A 17579-nucleotide genomic window follows, 5' to 3' on the forward strand; every position below is an offset into this window, starting at 1 on the left:
AGTAGGGCCCTGTTGCAACTCGTGATTGCGAAAAACATAATTTGAATTCAAAATTTCAGAATCCAAGTTAATTTCTTAATTTTTTTTTTTTTTTTTTCACGCTCGCGAACTATGCGTCTTCGTTTTCTTTCTTTCTTTTTTTTTTTTTTTTTTTGCGCCCTCGAACCGATGCACCTTAATTTCTTTCTTTTTTTTTTTCCGTCCTGAGCCTGTACGTACTTTTGGAATCAAGGTTGGCGTCCTCTTTGGGGAACCAAGTGCGCCCTTGTTTTAAATAGAAAAAAAAAAAAGTAGGATTAGAGAAAGCTAAAAAGCCAAATTTGTCTTCTCCCGATAAAGAGTGGTGCTGCCATCTGTTGGATCAGTTTTCTAACAACTAAAAACATTTTTATTGAAATGTGAAGTTAATCAATATCTATATAGATTTTTTTTAAAAAAGGCGCTTTGGAGCAGGAGATATTTCTTTTAACGTTTCCGATTATCTTTTTCATATTATCTGTAATAATAAATGGGCAAATGAAAGTTGCTATTACATGAACTTCAATCAGTATGAAATAACTTTTAGAAAATGCGGGTATGAAATGGGAGAACGAATCTCGTTCCTTTTAAAGAAAAACCAAGAAATAACCAGCACGCTTTTGGCAGTTTTTCAATCTTTACTAATAATAAAGCTGAATGTCTCTCTGTCCGGAGGATGTCTGGATGTCTGGATGTCTGTAGGATATCTGTAGGATGTCTGTAGGATGTCTGTGACGCGCATAGCGCCTAAACCGTTCGGCCGATTTTCATGAAATTTGGCACGAAGTTAGTATGTAGCATGGAGGTGTGCACCTCGAAGCGATTTTTCGAAAATTCGATGTGGTTCTTTTTTTATTCCAATTTTAAGAAAAAAAACTACATAAATTACGAAATTACCATAACGTGTAACCGTAACATGGGCACAAGCCAATTGGCGAGATACGAAATTATCATAACGTGTAACCGTAACATGAGTACAAGCCAATTGACGAGAAAATTCACAATACATTATTTGTAAATACAGGCGAACCAAAAGACCTTTTAATTTTTCTATTACGGGCGAAGCCGTGCGGGTACCACTAGTTAATTAAATAAAATCCTTTTTACTCATTCAAGAAGAAAATTTAGTAAAGTTATGTAAAATTAATTTTTATATCAATTCTAGAATATCTTCTCTCCCAAGGGCGCGAGTATGCAAAATTTGAAAAGAGGGTGGGTCTAAGATATTTTCCCCATTTTTAAGCTGCGTATTTTCCCCATGGAAACCGATTTCAGGGCAGATTGGAGTTATTAAAATTTGAAATTTTTAATAACTTATTCATTAATGATTGGAGAAGAAATGTTTTTACATTTTTAAAAAGAAAAATGTACTAAAAGCAAAGAAATTCTATTTTCTAGGGGAGGGGGGGATCGAGCCCCCACTTGCTCCCCTATATGAGTGCCATTAGTTGGCATGCATTTCACATCTGATTTTCGATTCATCACTGTACAGATTATTGAGATTTTTTTATTAAATTGAAAACCCCGGTGCAAGAAGGGAACATAGCTGCACACAGGGGCGCCCTGAACTTAAATTTTTTGGTGGGCGGGAACCCTGTATTCAATGTTGCCAGATTGGGGAAAATTTCCCCATTTTGGAGAAATCTGGTGCTCTCTGGGGAAATTTTGGGGAAATGAGTTTTGAGGGGAATTCTTTGAGGAAAAATTTTTTTCTTGGGGAAAACCTGGGGAAAGAAAAAACCTCGGGGAAAAAAGAATTTAGATTCACGACAAGAAGTAGTAGTTACATTGTTTGTATCAAATAGCGTTGGTTTAGCTTTGCTATACTTTATGGAATTCGCATTTCGCATTATGTGGAATATTATGCCACGGAATTCGCATTTATGTTCTGCGTGAGTAACTAGTTGATACGTGAAACAGGTACAAATAAGTGTGATGAAGAATGTTCTTGGATAAATATATACAAAAATCATAGCTTAAATGTACATACAGAAGCAGAATAGTAAATGCAAGTAGAAAAATAAATATTTGGCCATTTCTTATCTTTTAGTCAGGCGCTTGTATTTATGAATAGCGGCACCCGCACGGCTTTGCCCGCAGTAGAAAATTAAAAGGTGTTTTGGTTCCCCTGTATATTTACAAATAATGCATGATGAATTTCTCGCCAATTAGCTTGCCCACGTTACGGTTCCACGTAATGATAGCTTGGTAATTTACTCGTCCATCGTATGATAATTTTGCTCGGGAAAATGTTCGGTGCACACCCCTATGCTACAAACTAATTTTGTGCCAAACTTCATGAAAATCGGTGGAACGATCTAAGCACTATGCGCGTCACAGAGATCCTGACAGACAGAGAGATATTCAGACAGAAAGACTTTCAGCTTTATTATTAGTAAAGATAAAGATAAAGAAGACGAAAAAAAAAAAAAAAAATGCGAAAATGGGAAGAAAAAAAGTTGGGGAATTTTATCAGAAAATTTGGCTATTTGGGGGAAAAAAACTTTTCAAGAGACAAAAATATTAAAGGAAGTCGATTCATTTTGAGAAAGTATTAATAGAAAAATAATTCTTGAATTTGGGGAATTTTGATAGAAAACATCGCTTTTTGGGGAAAAGTTGGAAGGAAATTGGGGAAATCTGGATTTGACCATCTAGCAACACTGTTGTATTGCCGATTGAAACTCCAAAATTTTCCGATCGATTAAATACGAGTATGCATCCATAAGACCATCTATCGAAAAGGGACTTTAAAAAATGGCAGTTTTGTAGTTATGAGTCCAAATTTACCGAATGCAGAAATTGTTTGGTAGGTCACAACGACCTCCCTTGACTCTCCGTCTGGGTGCCCCTGCTGCACGTTCTAAAAACTTCCAAGAATCACATAAAGCCGTTTTAAAAATTCATTTTTAAAGATTTCGTCTGTACATGGTGTTCCGGGTTGAACCTGCAAGACCTCTATTTTTGCAACCGTTAGTCCTAGATGTATACTTCCAATTGCAAAAATGTTCAAAAACAGATGCAGAGCTTAGATATTGAAAGTATGAAGGAAAAATAAAAATGAGTCAAAAAACTTAAAATTTAACTTTTTATACGGGCCCTAGGTATAAAAGGTCCTAGGTTCCGGACCCTAGGTAACTTATACACTGGGGGCCAATTACTAAGGACGGATTCCAAGGGGCTATATACCAAGTGAAATAAACTAATGCCAGAACTCTGGAACATTGCAATGACGATAGTTTACTGTGCCTTGAAATAAAGAAAAAAGTTGTAAATTGCTATCTTTCGCGCATGCGCAGAGAAAAATCAATTACTTTAAAGGTCCATATTTTATCAAGTTTTCAACATTTTACTTTTGAATTTTAATATTATACTTCTCTTGTGTACTGTCAAGTTTTCTGAAAGTTTGGTACGCTTTGATGGAAAACCTTACGTGTTATGAGTCAAAAAGCTTCAAATAAAATTCGTAGTTCTGAGAAAAATGCCCATCTTTACTAATAATAAAGCAGAAAGTCTCTCTGTCTGGATCTCTGTCTGTCAGGATCACTGTGACGCGCCTAGACCGTTCGGCCGATTTTCATGAAATTTGGCACAAAGGTAGTTTGTAGCATGAGGGTGTGCACCTCAAAGCGATTTTTCGAAAATTCGATTTTGTTTTTTTTCTATTCCAATTTTAAGCCTATTTTTCATATAAATTTGATAATATGAGGAAGAATGTGTTTATCTTTCTTCTTTATCTTTACTAATAATAAACCTGGAAGTTTCTCTGTCTGGATCTATCTCCCTCTGTCCGGATCTCTCTCTGTCCGGATTTCTGTCTGTCTGTCAGTATCTCTGTGACGCGCATAGCGCCTAGACTGTTCGACCGATTTTCATGAAATTTGGCACAAAATTAGTTAGCATAGGGGTGAGCACCTCGAAGCGATTTTTTGAAAATTCGATGTAGTTCTTTTCCTATTCCAATTTTAAGAACAAAATTGTCATAAGATGGACGAGTAAATTACGAAATTATCATGACGTGGAACAGTAACATGGGCACAAGCCAATTGGCGAGATACGAAATTATCATAACGTGGAACCGTAACATTTGTACAAGCCAATTGGAGAGAAAATTCGCCACACAGGCGAACCAGAAGACCTTTTAATTTTTCTATTACGGGCAAAGCCGTGCGGGTACCACTAGTATCTTCATAAATATCAGTGATATTTTCTCGAAAGTACGTAAAATAATTGTACACAGTAAGGTAACAAATTTCTGAAATTTAAAGCTTATTCTCAGTTATTTACGATGAACGATGATCAAAAAACCTTTTTGTTTTCCTCAATTTGTTGCTGGTCCCCTAAATGCATGGGAGATATAACTTTTAATGGAAAATGACAGCTGGAACATACGTTTTATGTGAAAAAAGTTACAAAGCAATTGGTCTTTTATTTCTCGAGAAATCCTTAAAAATATGAATTTTTGAAAGTGTCTCAATACTTTTGGTCATATATCCCTGCCAAACCACTTGACCGCGCGATTTCAAATACAAAATATCGGCTTGGAAAATGTTACGTAAGAATGGGTTTGAACCCCTCCCCCTCCCACCATGTAAGGGTATGTAGAGATTTTTCTAACCCCCCTCCCCCTCTGGACACTTCAAAAAATGCGACGGGCGCTCTTTTAATCCTGGTAAAAAATTGAAAAGTATTTTTTTTTATTTTAAGAATCACGTTCTCATGGCTCGGTGCGGAATAGGCTTCTACATGTAGTGCACTAATAAACCGAAAATCGCAATTTTTGGATTTACGACCGTCTGGCTCTGGGGTTAGAATTTATATTGGAAACTGGCTACGTCGCCCGGCTTTGCACGGTCCACTTCGAAAATACAAGTTATGTCAAGTGACGCGTGTTCAACATTCAGGCTTGAACAAAAAAAAAACAAAAAAAAAAAAAAAAACAGTTAAATTTTTCGCCAGAGTTTTAAAAAATAACCAAAAAGTAAACATTTTAAATCCCCCGATCACAGGAGAAGCCTGTAAAACAAAACCCAGAATTTTATTTGCTCATATTCGAGACAAAAAACGGCAACAGATCTTTTATCTCAATGATTTTCTTCACCGCTTTACATTTTAATAAAAGCATTGTTGCGGAAAGTTGAGATGAAGCACTGAATAATAATTTGAATGGAGGAAAGTCTTCGAAAAATAGGGATTTTATGTCGAAATCTAAGTGTTATAGTTAATAGTTTTAATTGATATCTCCGCTAATTATTATCGGAGGATAATGTTGAATAGCCAAACATGAAGACGGGAAGATTACGAAACCATCGATACCTGGTTCGACGGTCAGTTTACTGTCGATCGGGAGAAGAAACGTGGACATAGATGACTACATAGATACATAGGTACATACATAGATACATACGCTCAGTTTTTAATTGTATAAGCTGCTGTTCCCTTGATACTCCATGGAAGTGTTTCATTAATTTCGCTCCCAACTGAAGCTAGCAATCGATTAAAATTTTTGAATTATTGTTTGTGTCGTCTTGCAAGGACTTGCTATAAATCTCACAGAATCTCAAATTCAAATAATGGAGGAATGAATACAAAACAAAATCACAACTACAAAAAGAAATGAAATTTTATTGCGTCGGCATTAGCTTTATTTTTATAAAATGAGTCCGTTCAATTCAGTTTTGATGCAATAGAGTTGTTTCTGTTATTGCTTTTGCATGATGTCAAGTGCTCTGCTTCGAATTTGAACATTTAGTAACTTTTACTATTTTACATACATATTTCTGCCCCATGAAGACCGCTGAGAGAATGGTTACGCTTTGGAAGACATTTACTTCTTTTCTTCTGGTGCTTCAGGGAATGGTCCGGCAAACAGGGTTCTCAAGAAGGCTGCAAAGGAAATATTGGGAATGTTAAAATTGAGTGAAGGAAACAAATAAAATTTATAAATACAGTGAATTCCCGATTATCCGCGGACGTCTTATCCGCGGCGTTTCATTTTCCGCGACGATTAACCGAATGCAGATAAATGCACACATTTTAATTTAACAAGTGTAAAATCGGCTTTTGAACATTCTTATTTTGACTTCTTTCTAATGATATCAAACCTTCCAGGGTCAACGGAATCTGACTTGTTGGAACCTGATTTTTAGATCTAAACTATGTGCATTAAACCCTCGTTTTACGCGGGTTTATTTTATGCAGTTTCGATTATACGCGGTTTAAGATTTGACACCTTTATTTTATTTTACGGGGATGAGTTTCGGTTTAACGCGGATGCGACAATGCAAACAGATAAAATTGTCCCCTTTTTTCAAAATCCTAACTCCTGAGATTGCAGATAACGCGTAATAGATTGTATTTTGGAGTGCTAATGATCGAGCTTGGGACACTTGAGACATTTTATGCGATGGGTTCCAGAGCTCTTTCCAGAAGTAAAGTTATTAAACTCACACAGTTCAGAACTCACTGGAAGAAGAGCTTTTAGGAGTGACAAAGGAAGCCAAAACGAACGAGAATACCGGCGTCTGTGACGCATAACCAAAAATGTTCACATTGAAAATTTTGAGCCATTCCTAGATAATAGAAATGATCTTTCTGACTTGTTAGTGAAGGAAGATTCTATCATGGAAATGACGCAAGAGATCACGGATGCGTTAATGCTCTGCAAATAATTACAGAGAAAAATTCTTAATGACTGCCGAAAGACTATCATAACCAGCTCCTCTTTATAAACAGAACGCGAAATTAATTTATGTTTTCTTTTTGCATGTTGTGCATAAAAGTCGATATAAGTATATGTACACATTGAACTTATTATAGTACAATTAGTCATCACTAGAATGAAGTATTTTGTTATCTACGGAACCAAACCTCTATTTTAACATTACTTGTATTAGGTCTCAATTTACGCGGCTTCGATTTACGCGGCATTTCTGTGGAACTTAACCCCCGCTTAAAACGAGGGTCTACTGTATATTACTGCTTCAGATACACAACTAACTGATTTTTAGATCAACCCTACTAACTAAATTTTAAATCTACCGTGCTAACTAAATTTTAAATCTGCTCACTCGCGTAAGCGAGTGATCGGACTAGTGGTGAAAAAATTCTCCTCCACTGCATTATCTTTTTTTTTGTGTGTGTTACCTAGTTTGATCTGTTGCAGTTAATCTGTTTACATGATTTGCTCAAGTATGTGTACAATGCGTTTGCAATAATAAATTATCCTTCTTCAGCTTTTCCATGCATTTTTTACATACACTGTTGTCTTTTAGCAATAGTTTACACGCATGCGACTGTTATTAATCTTTTTAACCCCCTACACACATAGGAAGGGGGTTATAAGTTTGACGCGTGTGTGTGTGTGTGTGTGTGTGTGTGTGTGTGTGTGTGCATCTGTCTGTGGCACTCTAGCGTCTAAACGGATGGAACGATTTTGAAAAAAAAAAAAAAAATTCGTTTGAAAGGAGAGTTGATCGAGAGTGCTTTTAGCTAGGTTGCGTCTTCGGATGACATTAATTAACGAAGATATTAATTAAAAACCTCTAAAAGGTTTTTCGCGATTTTTGCAATGAAAGTATATTTTAAAAACTTTAAACTTTGTACCAAAATAAAGAGTATTTTTTTCCTGTGTCTGATAGAATGTGTTAGGTACTTCCATGTTACATAGAATATAACGCTTTTTAAAGCAGATTTTAATCACGGCTAAGCCTTTATCCAGCGATTAGTAACCGAATTCATTGTTGGTCGACAAGGAAATTAAAAGCAATGATTTAAAATTTTTATCTGTTGCCAGTTTCTATTTGTTAACAAATAAAATGCTTGTAATTAATTTCAGTAGTATAAGGCTTTTAAAAGGATTTTCAATTTTCCCTCTTGATTCTACTTTTGCGACCCAGTCGGTTTTTGTTTTAAATTTTTAATTTTATTTGTTTAAGCCCTTGCATTAGCATCGGTTTTACCTAACTTATGGATTATCCGCAAATTCGCTTATCCGCTATTACCGTGCCACCTTATTCCGCGGATAATCGAGAATTTACTGTTGCCAAAAAATATTTAATAGCTTTTCTAATGCTTTTTAATACATGAATTCGTTAATGCGTTCTTTCTATTGACATTTCTTTTTGTCTTTTAAATTTTGTTTTCGCACAATATGGGAGTGTTTTTTAAACCTTGTTCATTTTCACTCAAATATATCAGTCTAATGCACTCTTAAAATTTCAGGGATATTTTTTTTTTACTTTTTCTAATTTTTCGATAAAAAATGAGCTGTCTAGTGTTTCGAATGTGTTCGGATTTACATCTAAAATCAGAAAACACAAAACGCGGGTAGGAAAAAAAATCCTTCGATTTTTTTTTTATTTTAAACGGTCAAGCTTTGTAAGACTTTACAGAAATTGCGAAGTTTTACAATCAATATTTATTTTATAAACCTGTTTATGTGCGGAAATAATATTTTTATTACACCCTGGGAAGTAATAGATGACTCTTAGATATAACATAGCAAGAAGTTCCGTCCAAAACTAAACGAGCCTTCTTTCTCGTATACCAACACCGATTTCCTAGCATCTGGTCAAAATTCTCTTTATTAGCTAAAAATGCAAATAATGTAAAATATAAATTTTAAACATTTAAAGTTAATTTCTAAAAACATAATATGCTTCTCTCATCTGATAAAATAGATGCGTAAAAAATGAGCAAATAAAGTAGTAGCACCTTTTAAGCAATGCAGTTAATGTATTTTTTTTCCCATAAAAAATCTTTAATCACTTTAAAAAAAAAAAAAAAAAGAATTAACGACAAAAACCTCATCAAAATAAACAAATTGTATCCAAAAAATAAAAAAAGTTTGTTAGTCTCTCTTTTGGGTAAAAAAAAATGCGGAATCGAGGAGTGCTTAGAAAAATTATACGATCGTTGGCAGAAGTGCATAGTCGCTCAAGGCGACTATTTTGAAGGTGGATGTGCTTCGGTGATGTGATCTTTTTAGAATAAGATTTTATACAACTTGTCCCCGAACTTTTCGATCGTACTACGTATAACGAACGTAGCAAGGTTTGCCATAAGTATAGTCGCAAAGATTTCTGTACCCATTCTTCTTGCTTGATGATGCTTTAAACGAATCGTTTCATTTGTCCCAATTTTTAAAATGAAGCGACATACGTAATTTTTTTTTGTATCAACTAGAATTTTGCCTTCAATAACTTCACTCTCTACTTTAATATTTTTTAATTGGTGTTTCCTTCTTGATGAAATGCTATTTTCTATGTATCTACAGTACCATTTGTAAATGAAGTAGGCACACTTTGTGTATCTTGTGTTTGCATTCTGTTAATCAAGCAGTATATTAAAATCAATTTCAGGCCTCCCCCAATGAGGTTGTTTCCTTCAGTCAAAAGTAGTACTTTTAGTCACTGAAACTGACAGAATAAGCAAAAGAAAAAAAAATAATAATAAATGAATAAATAAATAGTAATAATAACATGGACCCAGAAAATTCTTTCATTTTCCCAACAGTTATTTTAAATTAATTTTTTAAAATGTCCGATTTTTCAAGCAAGGCGTGGTCTAGATGACGTCACAAATGATGCTTTTTGGCGCATCTTTGTACCGCGTTTCCACGTTATGACAATCAAGAAGCGAATTAAAGTAGCGCTCTACACTTGCTATCAACCGTATCGTTGCCAGTACACGTGAGTAAAGATGCGAATTATTTAATATTTTTTTCTGTGAATGGCAACAGTGAATGGCATTTCATCATTTGTGATGTCATCGGCAGAAGCGTAAACAATGAAAGCGCACCGATTTAAGTAATTTTTAAAAAATATTAATTTTAAACAAATTACTTAAAAAATGGTCAGATCCTATGTTTTTAAGCATGCTCTTTCAGAAAAAAATACTTTTAAAATTTTGGAAACTACCCCATTGTCCGTTTCTGATCTCAACAGAAAACTTCGTTTAGTATCAAATTCAGATCTTGAAAGGGCTCTTTCATATGAATGGAATGTCCAAAAGTTGGGAAAGCATTTTAGTAACCACTATGCAATAGTATTTTGCTGTACTGCCGTGCTAAGCGCAAAAGTCGTCCCTGCAACTGAGTTCAAAATGAGAAATTGCCGTTTGAAAATGTGCTACTCCATGCATTTGATTCAGATTGAATTTTTCTAGAATACAGGCGTCCCTCGTACTCGTATAACACGGTACTTGTACAACACGGTTTCGATATTACACGGTACGAAACTTGAATTTAATACTTCATGATTGTGATATAACTCGAAAGTTATGTTTAAAAAAGATGGATTTTTTCATTTTTGTTTAATACATTCTGTTAATAGTTGATAACTCCAATAAGTTTTTACTTTGTTTTTATGAAACTTGGTTTCGATACAACACGGTACACATCCCTTGATTTGCATTATTTCTAAGTCTCGTATAACACGGTTTCGGCATAACACGCTACATCTTAACCTGATTTTTCTCATGCACGTACATAATTAGTATTAAAAATAAGTAAAAATGTTATTTAAAAAAAAGTCTCGTATAACACGGTTTCGATACTACACGGAACGAATTAACCGTGTTATAGGAGGGACACCTGTATTTTTAAAAATATTTCCCATTGGCATATGACCATAAAACATTGTATTTAGGTGAAATATGTGACAAAGAACCACTTGGTGACCGTAACTCAATTTTGCTAAAGAGTGCAGATACGACTTTTGTGCTTAGCACGGCAATATAGGTAGTAGGTAAAAGGCAGTAACTGGAATTTTTTTTTTGCATTTTTGTCATCTATTGTACGCCAACTTTATTGTACAAGCTTGCTTATTTGAATTCCTCTAGAATAAAAGTGGGATAAAGTATCTAGCTCCAAAATTTCCCAATGGGGTTGTTTCTTTCAGTCAAAAGTAGTACTTTTTGTCACTGAAACTGGTAGAATAAGCAAAAAAAAAAAAAAATATCATGAACACAGAAAATATTTTCATTTTCCCAACAGTTATTTTTTAATCAATTTTTTAAAATGTTCGATTTTTCAAACAAGGCATGGTCTTGATGACGTCACAAATGATTTCTGCCACGTTTCCACGTTATGATAATCAAGAAGCGAATTAAATATTGCGCTCTACGCTTGCTATCTACCCTATCGTTGCCAATACAGTATGCGAGTAAAGATGCGAATTAAATATTTTGTTCTGTGAATGGCAACAGTGGATGGCATTTCATCATTTGTAATGCATCGGCAGAAGCGTTAAACAATGAAAGCGCACCGATTTAAGTAATTTTTTAAAAATATTAAACTTAAATAAATTATTTAAAAAATGGTCAGATCCTATGTTTTTAAGTATGCTCTTTCAGAAAAAAATTCTTTTAAATTTTTGGAAACGACCACGTTGTTAACATTGAAATCCAAAACGTGTTTCTACAACTATCTCGAATACTCAGTTCAGCAGACACTGCAGTTAACCTACCCACGGTAGTGTTGCTTTCAAACTTATTTTTTCGTTATTTTGTACGAATCGGCGAAAAACTGCGACTTCTTATTGGATTTTAAGTGTTGACACGAGACAGAACATGTACAGTACGGTGGTTCAAAAAAAACTTTTTTTCAGCTAGAGTTCAGGGCACCCCCTAATTTTTTTGGACTTACTAATAGTATTATGCGGTAAAAGTTTTACCTTCTTACTCAAAAATTTTAAGACGATGCTCAAAGACCCCTCCATTTAACATTAGCCGTAGCATGGAGAATGTCACAAATTTAGAAACATTTAATTTCCCCAACTGTTTTTTTTTTTTTTGTAAATAATTATTTTATTGCAATGTATATGCATAGTACTCGTGTATATTATAATATGTAGCGTTGTTTTTACATTTCCATGTATTCTTGTAACCCCCCTCCCCATACTGATAAAGTTTGGGGGAGGGAGTTGAACACCCTCTTTCATTTGAAATAGGAAGCTAGAATTCTACCAGTACATTGCTATCCACAAGTCTAAAAATATTGAGGAGTGTCCTGGAATCTAGGAGAAACTTTTTTTTACATGTATTTTTGAACCACCTTAATGTATAGGTGCACCTTTTTCAAGGGAGGGTAAAAAAGAAGAAAAAAAAGATGAACTCTTTTTTTTTTTCTACTCCAATTTTGAGAAAAGGTTGTAATTACAGCGAAAAAAATTTGATGAATGTTCGTCCGTTTGGAAAAATATTTTTCTTTTCCCTCGAATATCAGACCTAAGAGCTGTGCCGAATCCTTAAGCAGATATAAATAACTAACTTTTTCAGACCGAATAATAGTTCCTCCTGCTTCATCATGAGGGATGAGAATCAGTTTTATCATGAGATCAGAAGGGTTATAATCGCACATTTTTTTTTCTCGTTGTATATGCATGGTTATAGACTGAGTACCAGGGTATAAAATTCGTTAAATCGCGAAATTCGTTAAATAGAGGTTCGTTAAATCGGGGTCCGACTGCATATTTCTTTAGTAGAAAATTAAAAAATAAATAAATCTGATGTAGATCCCACACTACGGCCTCTTACGTAAACAACCAATATTTTTGAACAACTTAAAAGAATGAGTGCGGATACTCATGTACCACCGTCAGCAGCAACACTTTTTAAATGAATAGTTTTTAAGACATTATCTTACATACATAAAACAATGGTAAACGCAGATAATTGTACTTTCATTTGGCGCTTTTTGACTGTTGAAAATTCAATCAGGATGTGTCAATTGGTGCTTTTCTGCATTATAAGTCACATTCTGTATATTCATTTCTTCGACCCTGGTGGTCTGTTCAGTAAGGCACTGAACTCGTAATCAAGGACGGATCAAGAAAGTTTTCAAGGAGGGGATGGCTGGTTTTTTAGCTGACCTCTTACTACTTATCTGATTTATACCTTCTATGGGGTTGGGACTGCCTCAGCATTTTTATCTAATGCAACCAAAACATAGAAATATAACCAAGGGGGTGGTCCCCGAAATTATTCCTTTCCTTTACCGTTGAAAAAAGTAACCTAATATTGCGTTTTAGAACTTCACTTTCGTAATAATTCTGAGGGAATGTTTCGAAACTCGCTCTTCCTACATAATGAAGGTCGTCTAAAATTGCACTTTTTTGAAACTTCAGTTTCGAAAACTAACCAGAAGACAATCACTGAACTCATTATTTCTCCTAACACTAACCGAGATTTCTACAATCGCGTCGTTAAAACTTAAAGTTTGTAAAATGACCGGGAAAATAGCTTCCAAAGTTCCTACCCTAAAACCGCCAAAGACCGTCTAAAACTTTGAAATTTCAATTTCAAAAGGGTTCAATTTCAAAAAATTTTCATCAAAAGGGGTCTAAACTTCCATTTTAGGACTTCAGTTTGGAAAAATTGCTGGTGTAGGGTTCCTCAAGGGGAGGGCAATCGCCTCCATCGCACCTCCCTAGTATCCGTCCTTGCTCGTAATTGGACAGGCGCGTGTTCGATGCCTGTGGATCAATGATTCTCTGTTCGGTGTGTATGCTAAGGTTAACTGGTGCACGTTAAATCTATCGTGTTTGTTTGCTAGAGCAAGAATAAACAAGAGGAGAGGAGAACATGACGTTACTTCACACACACATTTCACTAATTATTATTATTCTTTTATTTTTTATGTGAATCGAATTTACGTAACATCCGTAAAATTTTCCTTTAAGTACAGAAAATATCCCCGTGTTTTTATTTTTAATTTAATTTGCATCATTTCGCTAAACAAATAGTGGCAACAGTTAAAATAATTTACTTTCGTTCGTTGTGTGCTTTTTTGCGAGAATTCTTATGAATTCTTTTCATACTCTCTATAAATAAATCGAAGTTTTTGTCAATAATGAATGAAGTCATGTTTTTGTGAAAAATTGTGCTTTTATTGGTCAATTATCTCAAGAACTACTGGACCGATATTGATGAAATTGAAAATGTACGCACATTGATGCAATACAAAACGAGCAAGAGTCCAAAATTTAAAATATACACTCACGATCAAGAAAACAACACTCATTGGAATCGGAATGTAAGAAACGCGTATCTTGTTCGCTAGCACATCCAAGCGAATTTCTTGGTGTTTTGTGCAGCAATCAGTAGTTTCCGACTCTTGCAGCAAAAGTTTGGGTAATGAAACGTGGTGGTGAATTGTGGGAAGGCTAGAAGCAGGCCAGTCTCAAGTCCAGATTTGTAGAGAATTTCTTTCTGCGCCCAGTGTCGGGTGCAACTTGTAGAGACAGTTCCCGGATACAGTATCAATCACGAGAAGGTTGGGCAAGGTCATCTGAGAAGCGCGACGACCGGAGAAGATCGCAATTTGTCCATTATAGCGAGGTGTAACAGGGATGTTCAGCTTTCTCGTGACTTGCATGTGGCCACATGATCCCAAGTTTCAAGGTCGACTGTTTCCAGAAGACTCCATGAGAGGGGGTTGTTTGCAAGAAGATCTGCTGGTAGCGTCCCGCTCATTGCTACGAACAGGAGAGCTCGTTTAGCATGATGTAGAGAGCATAAAGATTGGAGCATGGAACCAATGAGCGACCGCTCTTCACGGACGAGTCCCGGTGCAGCTTAACCAACGATTCTCGTCGCACTTTCATAGTTAGAAAAACACGTACCCGCTACTTGCTTCCATATCCGCGAAATCCATATAATGGTGGCAGAGGTTTAATTGCCTGGGCAGGCATCTTGTTTGATGGTCCCACACCCCTCCATGTCTTTGAAAGAGTCTTTGTGATAGTTGTGAGGTATAGTGATAAGATCTCGCAGCCCTATGTTTGCTTCTTCAGAGGTGCTGTTGGTCCTGAGTTCATCATAATGAAGATAACGCAAGGATACATAGAGCTCTTCTGGTCGACAAATTTCAAGAAATTAAAGATATTGGCTGGATGGATTGGCCAAGCAAACCTCTAGACTTTAAACCAAAAGAACATGTCTGGGACCTTATCGGGAGAGCAATAGCAACTCTCAAACCCCCTCCAAGGACCCTCTTTGCCCCGAGAGCAGCGCTTTTGAGCAACTGGAACCAACTGCCCCAGGAGCTCATAAACTATCTCATTTCAAGTATGAAATTGTGCTGCGTGGCCTGTATATTTGTTAAAGAGAACCATACCCCCCTACTAACCATTTTTTTGCTCACTTTTGCAACCGCTGTTTCATACCATCTGGCTCCAACGAGTGTTGTTCATGATAATGCGTGTGTAATTTAAATGTCGGATAATTATTTGTTTTGTGCTGTACTAATGTATATATATTCCAAATTTCATCAAAATCGGACCAGTAGTTCTTGAGATAATTGACCAAAGCTGAAAATTATCTTAATTTTGCACACTGGTGTAGACAGACACGTTGTTTTAAATTTCCCTTTGAACTGTATTTTGCTATTTTAAATTGAAGAAATTCGTGCAGAAAGCGAAAAAAAAAAATTCTAATTCAGAAATAGTCTGGAGATCCTAAAAATCTGCAACGGGCGTCTCAGAGTCGCGCTGTTTCTGCTACCGAGGTCGTCATTATCTAAGGATTTTTTATTAATTCCTGGAATACGATTGCAGCTTAGGTACAGTTATGTGTGCACAGTTTAATTAACGAAACAAAATCTTTTTTTTTTCTTTCAGAATGGGAAAGGAAATTTACATACGCTCAAATAACTTTTTTTAAAAACTTATAGCACGAGCACAGTTGTGCGCGTACAGCTAGTTTTTTATGGTATAGCGTTACTGCATGAGTGTTCTTTCCGTGAATTTTGAATCGTATAAATTTATACGTTCTCTATGAAGAAGTGCAACGTCAAATTGCAAGTCTAAACTATTCCACACTAGCCACCAGAATACATTATATACGATTTATAAAACAGAAATACGTATATAGAAATACGTAGATTCCGATCCCCCAAACTCAAACAGCATGATGAACTAGTTTTTCACTAGTTTGAAAATAAATGACTACAACAAAGCCACAGCATTTTAAATCAGTTACATAAAACTTACTTAATTACGGTGATTAGCAATGGTTATTTCCTATGCTATGTTTTGTTAGTTTTTTGAGCAATCACGATTGTTTATTGTTCTCACTTGACTGTTTTGATGTCCTATCATTTTATTTTCCCACCGCCACCCTCCGCACCATCACCGTCGACCGGCTCCTCACGATGCTGCTCCTATAGCGAAAGCCGTCTCCAGGTTGCATCCATGTCCTACACACACGCGCATACATACACAACTGTATGCCCACATACACACATACACATACACACACTCATACATACAGACACCTACACATACACACACATACACACAACTACTCACACATTCATGCCTGCACACAGGCACAAACACATATGCCTACACACACATACACATACCCCGCCCCCACGCACACACATTCATACACACAACTACCCACACACTTATGCCAGCACACAGACACAAACACACATGCCTACACACACATACACAAACACACATGCCTACACACATATACACATACCCCCTGCACACAAACACACACTCGTGATTGCGAAAAACATAATTTGAATTCAAGATGTCAAAATTCAAATTAATTTTATCTTTTTTTTTTTCTGTTGCATCATAAGTTTTGACATTGGAAGCAGCATTTTATATGAGATGAAGATTTCTGTGATTTTTGAAATCGTTTATAGGGAATATCTTTTGTTACATTGATAGGAAACAACCAAGTTTGATACTCAGACTGTTTTTAGTCCACAGAATTAATTTATGTAAGAAAAAATTGATGTTTCCAGTCAAAAATTCAATCTTTGTGTTCATTTTACTTTTCGAATGGCCTCCTATCAAAATTCCATCCGAATAGTTTTCAGACGACTTCAATCCATGCCGAGTGATATTCTTTTTTGTGTGTGCACGTATAATAGACAAATAATTAAGAGTATTATCCGCCCCCCTCCCCTGACTGTACAAACTGAGCTACTTGATTCAATGTAAACAGAATCAGGAAAAAATAGGAAAATCTGGATAAAAAATAATAGAAAAGAAAAAAAAAACGTGTTCAGAATGTGATGCTGATTTTAACACGTTGTGTATCAAACAAAAATTTTTGTCAGTATATTTGAGTAGTTTATATTGTCTTTTGTGCAACTGCATTCTACATGTCGCGAAGATTCTTTCTGAATGGGGGTGTTTCCTTCAGTCAAAAGTACTACTTTTAGTCACGGAAGTCAGGGGTGCCCACACCCCCTAAGGGCAAGGGCGCACCCCCTCAATATCGCGGAGACCCCACCCCCAAAACCAAGAATCCCCAAAAAATGAGAAAAATGCCCCTCAAAGCAATCCCCCTCCCTAAAAATTTCAATGGCGTGGTCTGCGCCATGGCCCCGCCCTCCCTGGTGGGCATCCCTGCGAAAATTGATAGAACAAGCAAAAATATATACAATGGAGCCAGAAAATATTTTACTTTCCGAACATTTAATTTTTAATTAATTTTTTAAGATGTCACATTTCTAAAACAAGATGTTTCACCGCGTGACGTCACAAATGAAGACAGCCATCTTGGATCGGATCGCGTGGTTGTTTTTTCTGGCA

General features: G+C 35.8%; 1 protein-coding gene across 1 annotated transcript in view; it reads right to left on the reverse strand.

Moving 5' to 3' along the window:
* Positions 1-5623: 5623 nt before the first annotated feature.
* Positions 5624-17579, reverse strand: part of LOC129225089 (myosin light chain alkali-like) — a 64890-nt gene continuing 52934 nt past the window's right edge. Inside the window, exon 6 of the mRNA XM_054859643.1 lies at positions 5624-5904. Coding sequence (XP_054715618.1) covers positions 5846-5904 — 59 coding nt within the window. The 3' untranslated portion in view covers positions 5624-5845. The remainder of the gene's footprint in view (positions 5905-17579) is intronic.

Source organism: Uloborus diversus, chromosome 6, assembly GCF_026930045.1.
Source record: "Uloborus diversus isolate 005 chromosome 6, Udiv.v.3.1, whole genome shotgun sequence".
In the NCBI taxonomy this organism is placed as follows: Eukaryota; Metazoa; Arthropoda; class Arachnida; order Araneae; family Uloboridae; genus Uloborus; species Uloborus diversus.